General features: G+C 38.4%; 1 protein-coding gene across 2 annotated transcripts in view; it reads right to left on the minus strand.

Annotated features, from left to right (window-relative positions):
- Positions 1-5,778: 5,778 nt before the first annotated feature.
- LOC123772422 (uncharacterized) overlaps positions 5,779-15,984 on the minus strand; it is a 249,805-nt gene continuing 239,599 nt past the window's right edge. Inside the window, exon 7 of one of the 2 annotated variants that reach the window (XM_069325898.1) lies at positions 5,779-11,226. In XM_069325898.1, coding sequence (XP_069181999.1) covers positions 11,114-11,226 — 113 coding nt within the window. In that variant the 3' untranslated portion in view covers positions 5,779-11,113. The remainder of the gene's footprint in view (positions 11,227-15,984) is intronic. The other variant, XM_045765555.2, reaches the window with a different exon arrangement.

A 15,984-nucleotide genomic window follows, 5' to 3' on the forward strand; every position in this document is an offset into this window, starting at 1 on the left:
ATTATTAGGATACTGTGCATATATAGGCATAGGTTAGGTGTTTAGGTTCTGTTGGCGATTATTTGTATTTTTAGTACTTGGGTGAAGCATTTACAGCAACCCGTCCTCGACTCAAGTCCATTACATCCAGTGGTCGACCCCACAGACGCATTCATAAATTTGTACATTCTGTTCATTCAAAACAGGAATTTTCTCAAATATAAATTAATATTATAATATATTAGCATATTGTGCATATATGGGCATAGGTTAGGTTAGGTGTTTAGGTTCTGTTGGCGATTATTTGTATTTGTAGTACGCGGGTGAAGCATTTACAGCGTTGTGGTTCGAACAAAATTCGTCAGTGAAGCACTTGTTCCGGAAGTGTTCGAACAACAGATGTGAGTCGTGTAAACCGTTTTTCATTCATAAACCAGCCCGTCCTCCAAACAAAGATCCAAAAGTGATTCCATGCACCTGCCAAACCCCCTGTTTATGAATGAAAAGCGATTTACACACGACTCACAACTGCTGAAGTTCGAACATATCCGGAACAAATGCTTCACTGACGAATTTTGTTCGAATCACAACGCTATAAATGCTTCACCCACGTACTACAACTACAAATAATCGCCAACAGAACCTAAACACCTAACCTAACCTATGCCTATATATGCACAATATGTTAATATATTATAATATTAATTTATACTTGAGAAAATTCCCGTTTTGAATGAACAGCAAGTTAAAACTTATGAATGCGTCTGTGGGGTTGACCGCTGGATGTAATGGACTTGAGTCGAGGACGGGTTGCATAAACAGGGGGTTTGGCGAGTGCATGGAATCACTTTTGGGTCTTTGTTTGGAGGACGGGCTGGGATATCATGCCAGTTGACGGTGTGATCGTCACTCGGTCAGTTAGGTTAAGCATTACTGTCTGGTCAGTAGCTGGATGGGTAACACCTTTGGCAAGATGAACTTCAGTAATCCAAACAGCCTTCCTTGTTTCAACTAAAGACTATTACCTTTAAAATACTTGTGAACCGTTTTGAACTTTGGTTCAGAACACAAAATCTGAGTAACTAGTTTCAAAACTAAGGTTTAAAACGCATGTCTACAACAGGTTTCGGACTGCAACCATTTGTATATAGTCGCTGTTTGTTAAGATAGTTAACTTGTACTCAACCCGAGCTCCGAGAAGGAGCCGTATCAGAAAATAAAAGTTTCTTGAAAAGATTAGGCTTTAGACGATGCTTCCCAGCTGAACGTCAACCCTTGCGAACCACCGTCTTCCTCCTGCATAATATATAAATATTTTCTCACCCATTTAATTCCCAGATCAAAACTGCCAGCAAGATTACCGCGTTTGCCATCGTATAAGACGCACCCCTAGCTTACAACGATATTTTGTAGACTTTTTTTTAGTATATTTCTTCATACAGTTATTGAAAGTTATTTTAAAGCGCAGCTTCCCCGTACGAATAAAATACGATGCACATGCATGGTGTTACATACCATATTAGATGCTCGAATTCTTAGATATCATTAAGGATACCAATACCATAGCAGGACATAAGATGGTCGATGTCAAAGGCGTGTATTTTATAGTCACTTTGCAAGAGAATACTTGTGATTGTTCTAAAAATCAGGTACTGCAATCAGATGCATGACCGCATCCGATGCGTATCTGGTTCTCGAGATGAAAGTCACATTGTATGATAATAAGCTTGATTACATGCTTAGCTACTTGATTAAAATTTCGTCCGCTTGATTACAAGCTCCTCCACTTGATACAAGCTTATACACTTAATTACAAGCTCGTCCACCTACTTGATACAATTATCAAAAGGCGCTAAATACCACTGAGGGTGCCAATACGAGAAAAAAGGCATAAAGCGAGCGATATCAAAGGCATCGTATTCTCCAAAGAATCTAACGAGGGACATTAGGAAGGCAAGACACTTGAACGCCCTAAAATCGAGGACATTCTACAAGGAGGTGCCTGACTGTAGAGGAACAATGCAGGTCGAACAATAAGCAGAGCGCCGTTCCAGCAAGTGCCGGTGCATTAAGTGTGTAGGACCACTATGTTACCTAGCCAGAGCCGTTTCCCACCGCCGATTTACGGTGGTATGAGGAAGACCAAGGGGTTACCTCTTAAAGAGTGCACAGTTCGTTACCTGAAAAACCAGACCAATGGCCAAGCCAATGGTTGTAGATTGATGTGTGAATGGGTAGAAATCTGAATAAGGAATGCCTTTTTGGGAATAAGCTCATGCACTTAATTACAAGTAATTAATTATCAAAAGAAGGCACCAAGCCGGGGAGACTATGTAGCACCAACTTAATTACAAGTTCCTCAACTTATTTATAATATCCTCCACTGAATTACAAGTTCCTCCACTCGATTAGAATATCATGGACTTAAGTGGCGTGGGAGGAGATACACCATTGTATGGAGATCCTGCCTTACTGTCAGTAACACCGCCAGGTAACGTTTATATTATCTGCTCCAGAGGTAAATATGCGATGAAGAAATACAAATGTCTTCTGAAGACCTCATATGGTATTAACAATAAGCATCATGTTTCTCTCTGACCAGGTCACAGAGAGCAATTAGGTACTTGGGTATAATACATAAGATTATACATGATACGGCAAATAAAACACCGACTCAAACATAAATTTACTAAACCACCTACAAGGACACCACGGTAAAGATTTATATAGCAGTGACGTATGAACAAGGTGAAGAATACCATCAATTGTTGCTAAGTGCCAGCTGGGTCTTCATAAGCAACTTGTTTGCAATATGGTTGTCCATGCAAGCTGCTGCAGGGCGGGTCACTGGAGGCTTGCTAGTAGCAGTTACCTGTTGGTGCACAGGAAGTCGACTTTTGTTGGGAGAGTTTGATGGTTACTGTGATTACTCTTGGTACGAAGGGCGATGGCTACCCGCTGGGTTATATGATGGATGCCTGCTGCTGATCTGATAAGTTCTTCTGTTAATTATTTAAAAAGTGTTCTGTCTACTAATAACTTACAAATTGCTGACATAATAATGCTTATCATGCTATCCAGCAAGTCTGTGTCACCCATCTGTGATCAGAAGAGAGTCACATATCTCTTGCTGGAATAAAGACGCCTACAGAAGAACAAGTTGCTCAGTGTCTCATTTACCATTATAACCATCACGTTCCACGTATCACTCTGAGCTGAGTGTTCCCCCGTGGCACACCCAGCAGTCTTGAAGTGAACACCTGAACATAACACATGGACCGTGTTCCATCCTTATTAGTAACGGCAAATAATCACACGCACTGTATTAATAGCAGGAAAAAAGTACATTAATTGTATTTCTTCTGTATTAATAACAGAAAGTATATGGATTGTATTTCTTCTGTATTAATAACAGAAAGTATATAGATTGTATTTCTTCTGTATTATTAACAGAAAGGAATTACATGGATTATATTCCCTCTGCATTAATGACAGGAAGAAAGTACACGGTATTAATAGCAGGAGGGAAATAAATCGACCCCATTCCCTCTGTATTAATAACAGGAAATAATTTTGTAGCTATTCTTAGATAAATATGTTTCATTTGATATTATATGTAGTCTATCATGTCTCCATGCCACATAGAAGCCTTCATTAATCTATCAAGTAACGATGACATAAACATTGCCATATAAGTTCCTGGAGCCATTATGGGTTCCAGAGCCACTACGTATCCCAGAGCCACTATGGGTCCCAGAGCCACTATAGGGTCCTGAAGCCACTATGTATCCCAGAGCCACTGTAGGGTTCTGGAGCCACTATAGGGTCCTGGAGCCACTATGGGTCCCAGAGCCACTATAGAGTCCTGAAGCCACTATGTATCCCAGAGCCACTGTAGGGTTCTGGAGCCACTATAGGGTCCTGGAGCCACTATGGGTACCAGAGCCACTATGTATCCCAGAGCCACTTTGGGTCCTCCTGAAAGAGAAACCTTAACATGACTGGTAAAATACATGTTATTCCACATGTCTGACTTACAACACATTATTCATGGTAAGCAACATCACCACAATTATAAAACAAACATCTGAAAGTGTTAGGGTAATATTACGACACACGTAATACAGTTATACATATTGGTTTAACTCCTAAATATTAAACTTGGTATAGATATAAACCATGTGACAAAGATAACTGTTCACATGTTCTCTGCGAGGATTGATGCCACATTCTCATCAAAATTTCGTTACTTACCACAAATGGGGCATCCGTTAACACTAATATCACGATGCGCTTCCAACGGCAACACCGCAGAGCATTTGGGAACTTTAAACGCTATATATATATATATATATATATATATATATATATATATATATATATATATATATATATATATATATATATATATATATATATATATATATATATATATTTATATTTTATATATATCGATCGTGCATTTCAGTAAATCCGAAATGATACAATTTAGCACCATATCACAAATGTTACATCCTCAGTCTAGAGCGATGTACAATATTGACTAGAATTATCCCTTCCAAGCCAGGTTCAGGCAAGGCATGACCTTCCAAGCCAGGTTCAGGCAAGGCATGACCTTCCAAGCCAGGTTCAGGCAAGGCATGACCTTCCAAGCCAGGTTCAGGCAAGGCATGACCTTCCAAGCCAGGTTAAATACTCTTGTATTTTGAAGTGATACAATTTAATGATTTACTTTTTATCTGATTGTATGGAACATTCTTGGAAGCAGTCTACATAGTCAGGAATAATAATGTGTGTGTTATTAAATATGACCAAAAGAGAAAGGTTCAAATACCTTTAGGACCTTTCCAAAAGGTTTGGAAAGGCTCGACTTGTGAGAGCTTTGTCCAACAGGCAGTTCCTTGTAGCGGCCCCGCAGGCCCACATATCCACCATAGCCCGGTTGGTCCAGCACTTCTTGAAGAAAACTACAATATCTAGTTTTCTCTTGGAGGTGTTCACGTTCGATCATAATAAACCCCTCATATTAAAATGTTTTCTCTCACTTCTTCTATTCCCACTTGAACAATCACCTTTCCGGAGTTATATTTTCTCTATTTCCCTTATCTTTTGCATTCACGTTCCCTCTGCCTCTTAGGATGCTAGTTGTAACTTGCCGAAATACACCAAGCCAATTAAAAATGTAAAATGAACCTTGATGAATGAATTGTATAACTTCCTTCCTAATGAAGGAAAACCCAAGAAATATGGAAAAAGATTCGTACTAGAATCATTGGTTAACCCTCTCGGTTAGTAAATAACACTTCTATAAAAAGACTGCTTCCAATGACTGAATATGGATATATATATATATATATATATATATATATATATATATATATATATATATATATATATATATATATATATATATTTATATATATTTATATATATATATATATGTGTGTGTGTGTGTGTGTGTGTGTGTGTGTGTGTGTGTGTGTGTGTGTGTGTGTGTGTGTGTGTGTGTGTGTGTGTGTGTGTGTGTATGTGTGTGTACATCACGACGAAATTAAAGCGTGATCAACAATGTGAGTGTCAGACCACGAAGGAAGGATTAAGACAGGAATTTCCTTAAGTACTTTCGTATTTAATAAAACATTTTCAGAAGGAATACGAAAGCAAATACATACGTACTTAAGGAAATTCCTGTCTTAATTCTTCTTTCTTTGTCTGACACTTCTTTCTTCTTGGTTTGATATATATATATATATATATATATATATATATATATATATATATATATATATATATATATATATATATATATATATATATATATATATATATATATATATACACAGCATAACATAAATGCGTATATATCAAATGCAAAACAGGAATAATTGCCGAATGGGGCGAATTTCCTAAAATATAACATTTTAGGGATTTTTTTTTACATGTAGTAATATATTCAAATATAAAAATCTATATACGTATTGGATTTTTCAACAAAAAATAACAATAAAGCCCATAGTAGGCCGAAGTTACAGGTTGAATTGTGAATAAGTTATGAAGAAAGCTGTACAGAGCAAGGTCCTTATTTATTCAATAGGTGTTATGCTTCTTTGGTAATAACATCATCCAGCAGATCAGAGTCATATGCACCTATTTTGAATTCCTTTTTCATACATAATACCTTTTATGATTTGTCATATTCTATTTTTTTACAAATATATAAAATACATTTAGTTTGCTCTGGCATGGAGTGCAGTGCTTAAATTTTGTCATACTGTCTTAATGTAAATTGCATGAATTATGTCAAAAAGACATCACAGCTTGCCCAGTGTAGACGCCCACCATGCCGAGGGCACACAGGGAGCCCACCAGGACACGCGAACTCCTGTCACCTCTTGGCCAGGCAAACGCCGGACACTGTCTCCCTGCCCGAAGAAACCAGAAGACGTTAAAAATGATCAACTTGCCCGTTACCCAAGACGTTATGTGCACCAGGCGTCGTAAGAATTCGGACCATCTTTTTTTTGTATTAACACATTTAGGTACATCTGCATTTGTGCAGCTACCCTTGAATAAAAACGCCAGACGCCAGAATAAAAACTCTCTGGGTAAAAGTACCCTGCTTTCCTGAAACAGCCACATTGGTGATGAGTTGAATACATTAATTAAGGTCTCTGCTTTTCACATGGCTTTCCTTCACATATCTAACATTGTAATACTTGTCTCTCATGTCCAAGTAGTTGACCTGTTTAATGTTACATTCCCATTACAAAAAAGTTAATCTTTTTATAATAAGAAATTTAAGAAATATAATATATTAATGAGATTATAAAATGGCTTCTTGAACAACAAAACACCTTTAGTTACACATTATCATATCTCCATTTATGTTTTTCATGTTTACTAATTTAAACATCTACAATCAATAATGTTTATTGGTACTATTTTGAGTCTCAACTTTCATTCCACCCTGCTTATATTCCTTTGATTATTGAATATGACAACCCATCCTCCTGTTTAGATAGTAATTTTTTAACTATGTGGACCATTATATATACAAAGACGTAATGGACAATTAGATAGTACAATTTGGTACTATTGACTTTATAGTCCGAAAACATAAAGCTAAAAACGAAACTCAAATATTCCTAGGCCAAATGTAGCACAAATATGTACTGTAATATATTAGGCCTCAGATAGCATGTATTAAGCCTAGGAAGGTTAGGTTAGGCTAGGTTAAGTTGTCTTTCCAACATTAGTACAAAAACTTTTGTGGGTTGTCCGAATTCAATAATGCCAATTTCTTTCTGACGATGGCCCTAATTGTTACTATAAGTACTATCTAAACATGAGGATCGGCTAATTATGAAGATCATCAAGTTAGAGGATCATCGAATATAAGGTTCTCTATCCTTAAGGAAGTGAATGGCTATCGAGTATATTTTCTAATCCTATCCTCAGGCTGTATTGGTCCGAGCTGCTGTCATCTCCAAAGACGCATTCATAAATGTTAAAGCACTGTATGAACAATAACGGTATTTTCTGAAATATATATTAATATTTATATATATTACAGTTGTGTGTACAGTTAAACCCAAGGTATGTTGTTTTGGTTCTGTTGCCAATTATTTGTTTCATCCCAACCTCAAGCTCAGCTTGTCCTAGCTGCGGCCAACTTAGAGATCCAATTTTCTATTTGACATATTGTGTAACCAAATGATATTTGCTCAAATTTAAATTAATAATAATGTATACTATAATTTTGTGTATAGTCAGGACTGGGAGCGGATGTGTTTAGGTGCTGCAGACAATTATTTAACTTGCAGTTCATGGGTGAGGCATTTGGTGAGGTAGGATTTGAAAATATGAACAGAACGAAGCGTTCTTAAGAAAAGTTTCAACATAATCAACCGAGTCATACATAATCCATATTTTCATTTATAAATCATCTCGTCCTTATAAACAATGACCATATTCATTTATATTTATGAATGAAAAACATTTTATTCACGAATCACAATACATTAGGTAGTCAAATGGTCGAGGCAGACTCTATACAGTGTTTAAATTATAGATATGACAGAGCTAAACAGGCTGAGGAATCTGTACACCAGTTAATTGACAGTTGAGAGGCGGAACCAAAATCCCGAAGCACAATTAGGAGAGTACACAAAATTATAATGCAAATTATTCTCGTTATATCCCAGAAAATAAGATTTTTGGTTACACAGTATCGTAAAATTGTTGAATGCCTCCTTAGGGCAACTTAGACAATATAACCTGAGGATAGGTTGATTAAATGGGGTTGAGGAGTGGGTGGCCATGGGTCACGGCTGGATTAACAAACAACTAACCGATGATTACGAGGACTAGCTGGAGGATAGGCTATATTTTCTGGTGGAGGGAGCAAGTAGAATGTTCCGGGAGCTCGAGTTCTTCGTGATTAACACAAGAGTTTGGAGGAAAATGTTCCACGACTTTGAATTTATAACGTACGCCCACAACTCCACGATAACTTATTGCCAACATAAAAATATATGTACCTAAGGGTGTACCATGCTTATCGGTGAATATATTGAGTTTACTTTTGTCTTGAACTGTGTTCAGGACTAAATTATACTTTCTGGTTGGTCATTAAACTATTGTGGTAACTTAATTACCATTCCGCAGTTAATAAGCCTTAAAAAAAATACAGTAATGCCTACTAGCAAAACAAATTTCAGATTGTAAACAAAATAAAAGCAAGTCTAAAAATAGCGATTAATAGACGTAAAAATGAAAAATCTAATATTGAATGTTTTTTCAAATTTTAACTAATTTTATATCTAGTGCATTGAACCTAAATTTGATATTTGTTAATTAGATATATTCAATTATGTAAAGTTGATGTATGCATCAATTATAAAACTTATCATATTATGTAAGATGTGTATAGGTCTATCACGATGATAAATTTATTAATTATTAAAATTAACTCATAGAATTATGAGATATACACTTTAAAAATTTAAATTTATGCAAAATTTGGGGAGGCAAGAGTTTTTCATTAAATTCACATAATTGAATAAATATATTTGACAAATATCAAGATTAGGTTTTAGTATGATAGATCAATGCACTAGATATAAAACAAATTAATTCTGTTTTAAACATTCATTACTAAAATGTTCAATTTTGATGTCAACCATTATTTTGAGATTTATACATTTTTATCTTTGTTACAATGAGTTTTTCTAGTAGGTCTTATCGTCTTTATATTTTTTTAAGTTTCATTAAAACCAAATAACTTTTAGTTTTTAAATAAAAGCTCATTAGAACCCCTGTAAGACCAAAACCAATCCAATCCAACCTAATTAATTTGTAGTGAGCTTTTACAAAACCGTATAACCTTAAAAAATGGTTGAAGTCTGTACACAAACATTTGAACTGTTTCCATATTTCTTTAAGGACGGTCCCAGCTCACTAAGAGCCCTGGGATAGAGTGAACGATCAGCGGTCCCCAGCTCACTAAGAGCCCTGAGATAGAGTGAACGATTAGCAGTCCCAGCTCACCAAGAGAGCCATGGGATAGAGTGAACGATCAGCGGTCCTAGCTCACCAGGAGAGCCCTGGGATAGTGACCGATCAGCGGTCCCAGCTCACCAGGAGAGCCCTGGGATAGTGACCGATCAGCGGTCCCAGCTCACCAGGAGAGCCCTGGGATAGTGACCGATCAGTGGTCCCAGCTCACCAGGAGAGCCCTGGGATAGCCTAACCGATCACCCTCTTGCTCGCTTCTCACAAGACGCAAAATAACTGCCAATCTATATTTATTTCTTTACTGATAATTTTTAGTCCGAGTCATAAGGCGCGTTAAATGTTAACTGTTTTTGACAATTTCTTGTGTAGATTCAAGTATCGAGAGACAGAGTTTTGAAGACAAATATGATATCTTTGTTCTAGCTGGGACCGTCAAAGTCGCAAAATACGTGAATCTTACCTATGATCTCAAAAAAAGAATAAAAACTCACACAACAATCACATCATATTAGAGCGAGAGCGCATGATTGTTTCGTTTTAAATGAGGCTTCTTTTCATTATATGAGAATTTAAAACATTTGCTTGAAAACCAACAAAAACGTAAAAATTACGCCACCATACATTCCAGTCGCGGGATGTTAATTACTTTTTTTCAGTTTATTTGAGTGTGAGTGTTAATGTGTTCTATATACAGCGGGAATTAGACTAAGACAAATTAATCTGCATTAGAATTGATGTTACATGACAAAAACTAATCACACGTGAGCATATATAGCATAACCCGTAATACACACGTACTAAACTATATAATTTATGAGGAACAAAAACTATGTAAACTATACATTCGACTGTATAGTGACTGTCTATATTATTATATAACATGTAAGAAAATTAATGGAAATTAGGAGAATTTGTAGTCGGTTTATGTTTCAGTGGCAACTTAGGGTTAAATTTACTTGTTATGATAATTAAAGTCTTAAGTTTGTCAATGTAAACTTAGAATTATGTTTACATGTGAACGGCAACTTCAGTTTAAGTTTCAATGTCAACAACAACTTAGGTTTCGGTTCACATGTCAACAACAACATATCATTCTGCTATTAATTCCGTAACACGTTTGAGGCAAATTAAAAATTGCAACAAAGGTAGGTCTATATGCAAATAGCCTAATAAGATTAATAGTTTCTGAGCTTACAGAACTGTGTGAAGACTTAATACATCTTTAATTTCACAACCTTTTAAAAAGTTGTAGGCGTGATTCCACAATATATTTTAGCTACAACGTACAAATTCAGCCATCCACAAAAGGACTTCTTTAATCTTGGACGCGTTAGCAAAACTAGGCAGTATTATGATATGATAGTTTCTAGCCTAGAAAGTATGGTAATTCCATGCGAAGAAATGGAATCTGCAATATCTATCATAAAAACCTGCCGAGAGAGTTCAATCACTGTTGAACCTTGCACTAATAAATCTTGGAGAGCTATCTTAGAAATGACAATAAAAGTTCACAATCCAAACGCTAGCTTTCTAGTGTTCTAGCCTAGACATGGTGTACTGTTATTCCAGCGAGGGAGGTGGAGGGTTGAAAATGGTGGGTGTTGGTGGTGCAGGAGAGTCACCGCGGCCAGCTGCCCACTACCCAGCTGCCCACTACCCAGCTGCCCACCACTGTCTCCACTACTGCCATCAACGTCACCACCAGCTGCTGCCCTCCACACACCACACCACCTGTGCAAAGAACAGTGTATCAGATCAAATATAAACCCTGCACAAATGGTAGAAGTGTAATGGGAGAGTGTCACAACGGGAGAATATATATTTTATTTTAGATAAATATTTGTGTAGTCTATTTCCAGCCACGGGCGTGGCCATTCGTTCAACAATGCTAACCAATGCACATACATTTTCTTCTTTCCTCCACGGTCAGGGTTAGATATCTATTATAGTATATATACAGTGTTGTGAATTATTGAGCAGTGACCGGAGCGTCCTGTGAATGAGAGCATCATACAGGCAAAACCCATTAGAGTTTAGTGGCACAGCGGGACTGTCCCATTCTCGTAATACAGTTATGAGTGTGCTCTCGTGTTCAGTATTATTGCGCGCGTGTGTGATAGGAGGAACAGTGTGATAAATGGGAAGTGGGTTAAGATAGGAGGAAACACTTGTTTAAGCATATAATTCTGTCTTATGGCACACAGTGTTAGCCTCAGAGTCGAACTGTGGAGCAATGGACCTGATGGATACAATAACCACTTCGCTGGCCAGCCTCACAATCTGGGTGTCTAGAGCGTGTGTGTAGCTTACATATGCTCCGGTGAGCCATATGTGGTTATAATGACAGGCGTCACTTTGTGAGGCATCAACTACAATGACATTACTCGCTTCTTGCAAAATACTACATTCACTATCACGAAATTATTTTCAAACCATATCCACTAGTCTCATTCAATTCACTACACACACCTTCACTATGTTCATTACGCTCACAATACTCACTATATTCACTATCCCCCACTCCGAGTGTTGCAAGGCCGGGCACGCAACACGTCTCCACTGTATTGGGGCTTACTCCAAGCTGAATATTGAGATGGCACTGGAGATTCAGAGAGAGAGAGAGAGAGAGAGAGAGAGAGAGAGAGAGAGAGAGAGAGAGAGAGAGAGAGAGAGAGAGAGAGAGAGAGAGAGAGAGAGAGAGAGAGGGAGAGAGAGAGAGAGAGAGGGAGAGAGAGAGAGAGAGAGAGAGAGAGAGAGAGAGAGAGAGAGAGAGAGAGAGAGAGAGAGAGAGAGAGAGAGAGAGAGAGAGAGAGAGAGAGAGAAAGAGAGAGAGCACCCATTATTCAAACCTCCAGTACCCGTCACTCATTCATACTTGTACCCGTCACTCATACTTGTACCCGTCACTCATACTAGCACCCGTCACTCACACTAGTACCCGTCACTCACACTAGTACTCGTCACTCACACTAGTACCCGTCACTCGTACTAGTACCCGTCACTCATACTTGTACCCGTCACTCACACTTGTACCCGTCACTCATACTAGTACAATCATCAATCAATCCAGAACCTACACAGAGAGTAATCACACTAACGTGACTGCATTAATGAGAAAATACGTAGGAGAAGTGATGAGGATTCGAACCTATGCACTGGGTGTGCCGAGACACTCGCTCTGGTCGACTACACCACGACATGGTCAAAAGGATTGCAAACTGGGGTACTACTGAGCCTACGAGGCCTCAGTGGACGCCTCAAGGAATCCTCGTGGGTGCAGTAGTACCCCAGGTTGCAATCCTTTTGACCATGTGGAGGCGCAGTTGTCTAGACCGTGTGCCTGGGAATAGGTTCGAATCCTCATCACGGCTTTTTCTCATTAATCTAGAACTTTACTTTACGGATTTTTACGGATTTTTTACGGATTTTACGGATTTTTACGGAACTTTACGGATTTTCTCATTAATCTAGAACTTGTTTCTCATACCAGTATCCGTCACTAATACTAGAAACTTTCACTCATATTAATACCCGTCACTTATAGTAGCACCATACACAAGCAAGAACTTACTAAGCAACTTTACATAACTACTCAAATTTTTTACGAAACTTAACACTTTATTATTGTTGTTGTTGTCCAATTAAGCCAACTGCAACGCGGACACCTGCAGGAAGGCCGCATTACGGGAGTGGTTGGGCAAGTGGAGAGTGCAGGATGCAACAGATCCCGCAAGTTGATCCCTCATTTTATTTCCTCCACTCCTTGCACGGGCGACCAACAACCTAAATCCCCCTTGACCAGGATCATCCCCCCCCCCCACTGTGAAATATTGAAAACAATAGCGTGGAAAGAGCCTGAAGTTGGTAGTGAGCGCTCAAAAATCCCCTAAAACATGCAAAAGTTATGAAAAATACTTAAGAACTTGGAACTGCTGAGCTGTATAGTCAAAAGAATGTATATCTTACATGTAAGAAGTCACGATTCCCCAGGAAGAGAGCGCTATGACAAAGCTGTGTGTATGACAGTTAAAAAGGGTTTTGTCATATTCTCAATCCTGTTCCAAGATCAAGAACATAACTTTTGCCTTCAAGACAAAATAATCCTAACTAAACATTGTTATTACAAACATTGGTATTACATGGCAGGCTTTCTTCGTACAGATTTCACCACTAAAGTAATGTTAACTAGTCATAACAAGAATCGAACAAATTTATAAAATGTATCCACAGTTGTAAATTGTAAACAAAGATGCCAGCTGTCCGCTCAACCACAGCCACCCAACAAATCTTCCTCAGGTTTCTGAAAAAGCATTCAACATACCCTACCTAAACCTAAACATGACATAACTAATTATAATAATAATCTATAACCTTAACAATAAACAAAGTATATTAACTAATAAACATTTTCAGTCAATATTTTTACTTGCTTAACAATTCATTGTGTGGGGAATTAATTTCCTTCTTTTTTCATACCATCACTATCCAAGTATTTCCCTCTCAGCTGAGGACAAACTGGGTACTGTATTTACATTCACACAAAACAGTCTCTTTTTTAATCCTATCAAAAAAACAAACAAATAATTAAAAGATATATATATATTATCAATTGTCTTCAATCAAGAGAACAACTCTGTAAAAATTCCTCTCTACTTAGTTCCCAAATAATCTCCATGTTTTCCCGAACGAGAAAAATTTCCCATTTTCCTCCTTTCTAATTTTCTTTACAATTTTATACAAAACAACACAAAAGAAAACAACAGACATTGCTCACATATCCTGAAATAAACCAAGTCTGTAATATCCCAGTGAGTAAAGCTTATTTTCTGGCTAGTTTTGTATCTCAAATTTCTCAATAAAATACATTTTTTCTTGATAAAACTATTTTCTTTCCTCTCTCACATCTGGAAATATTAATGTCAGTTCACTCAGAACCTGTCTTGGTTTTTTCTTCAGACAATGTTTCACACTTTTCTTATTAACAAGAATTTTCTTACCAAGTCAAATGTCTTAACTTTCTTGTAGACTTTCCAGTTTTTTAATTTCTTGCCTCTTAAAAAAATTAGTTGGTGTTAATAAATCCACTGGTCTGCCTGGCTAAGAGCTTAGAACTGACCTAGCCTCTACTAGTTGCGTCCTGCTGTACTGTCCTTTGTTGGACAGATGGTGAATAAGTACCCAATGGACCAGTACTTCTGGGGTTGACCTGGTTAGTTGACGGAGGTAATTAAAGACGCCAACCTGAAGGACTGGCCGGTCATAGGTGGAAATTTGCTGTTGGTGATGTATGATTTCCACCTTCTGGTAACATGCTGATGCTTGCTGTTGATCTTGCTGGAAGATGTGCTGCTACTTAGACCAGATCTTGCTGGAAGATGTGCTGCTACTTAGACCAGATCTTGCTGGAAGATGTGCTGCTACTTAGACCAGATCTTGCTGGAAGATGTGCTGCTACTTAGACCAGATCTTGCTGGAAGATGTGCTGCTACTTAGACCAGATCTTGCTGGAAGTGCTGAGACGTTGACACCACATGAGGTCTTGCTTGGACAGTGAACAGTTACAGTTTGTTGAGGCGACAGAACAAGTGGTCCTAGGCTCCAGCTCTTGAGTCTCCTCCGCTTCTAAAGGCTTGTTTGCCACATGACACTAAGTTTTCTGACGATGTACTTCATTTGTCCATCACACACGTGACTGTAGGCCTAAGATGCAGGTCCTGTATCGTAATCATGGCGGGATCATGCACACTCTAGAAGCATCGTACTTTACCCATGAGACCAGCTTGGTTTGGTTCTTGTTCCCCAGTGGCTCGGACCTCTCTGGAGTAAGACAGGAACACTGTATAGTCCCGGCAGCTGTAGCTCAACACACTTCGCGGCCCTTCACTGCTTCACTTCCGGTTCTGAATCCTGCCATGGTTCCTTGCAGGAAAGCGGAGGTACTCAGATGGCGCGTAGCAAGACAGCAGTCCTCCATACTCTCTTTGTCAGCGGACTGGAATCAGCTCTCCGATGGCAGTTAGTGTTGGCGATCAACAACTTAAATGGTGAAGTATCTACCATGGTGACCTTGGGATTTCACCACTCTCGGGCAAGTCATTGGTAGGGTCCGTTGGGAGGTAGTGGTGGTGGTTGGAGGGGGGGGTGGGAGGTTGTGATCTATTTTCTTTCCCACGGGACTGCGGCCACCTGCACTGGACCTGTCACCAAAGCCATTTGTAACTGACAACCTTAATGGCTCCCAGACCTCGAACTGGAGGCCTCCTGGAACCTCAAGCTTGAAAACCCGCTCTTAACCCCCCAGAAAACCTCAGGTGCTGGCACACGAGGTCCACGAATCTAGAGTAACGGAAAGGGAATGAGTACCGCCTAATAGGTCGCATTATTTACGAGATTGAACAATCTGGCATATACTACAAATTAAAACACTGTAATACTGACGTCTCTTATGCACCGGCCTCGATAAGTTAGGCCATGCTTCGGTTTGTACGT

The sequence above is a fragment of the Procambarus clarkii genome, chromosome 17 (assembly GCF_040958095.1).
Source record: "Procambarus clarkii isolate CNS0578487 chromosome 17, FALCON_Pclarkii_2.0, whole genome shotgun sequence".
Lineage (NCBI taxonomy): Eukaryota > Metazoa > Arthropoda > Malacostraca > Decapoda > Cambaridae > Procambarus > Procambarus clarkii.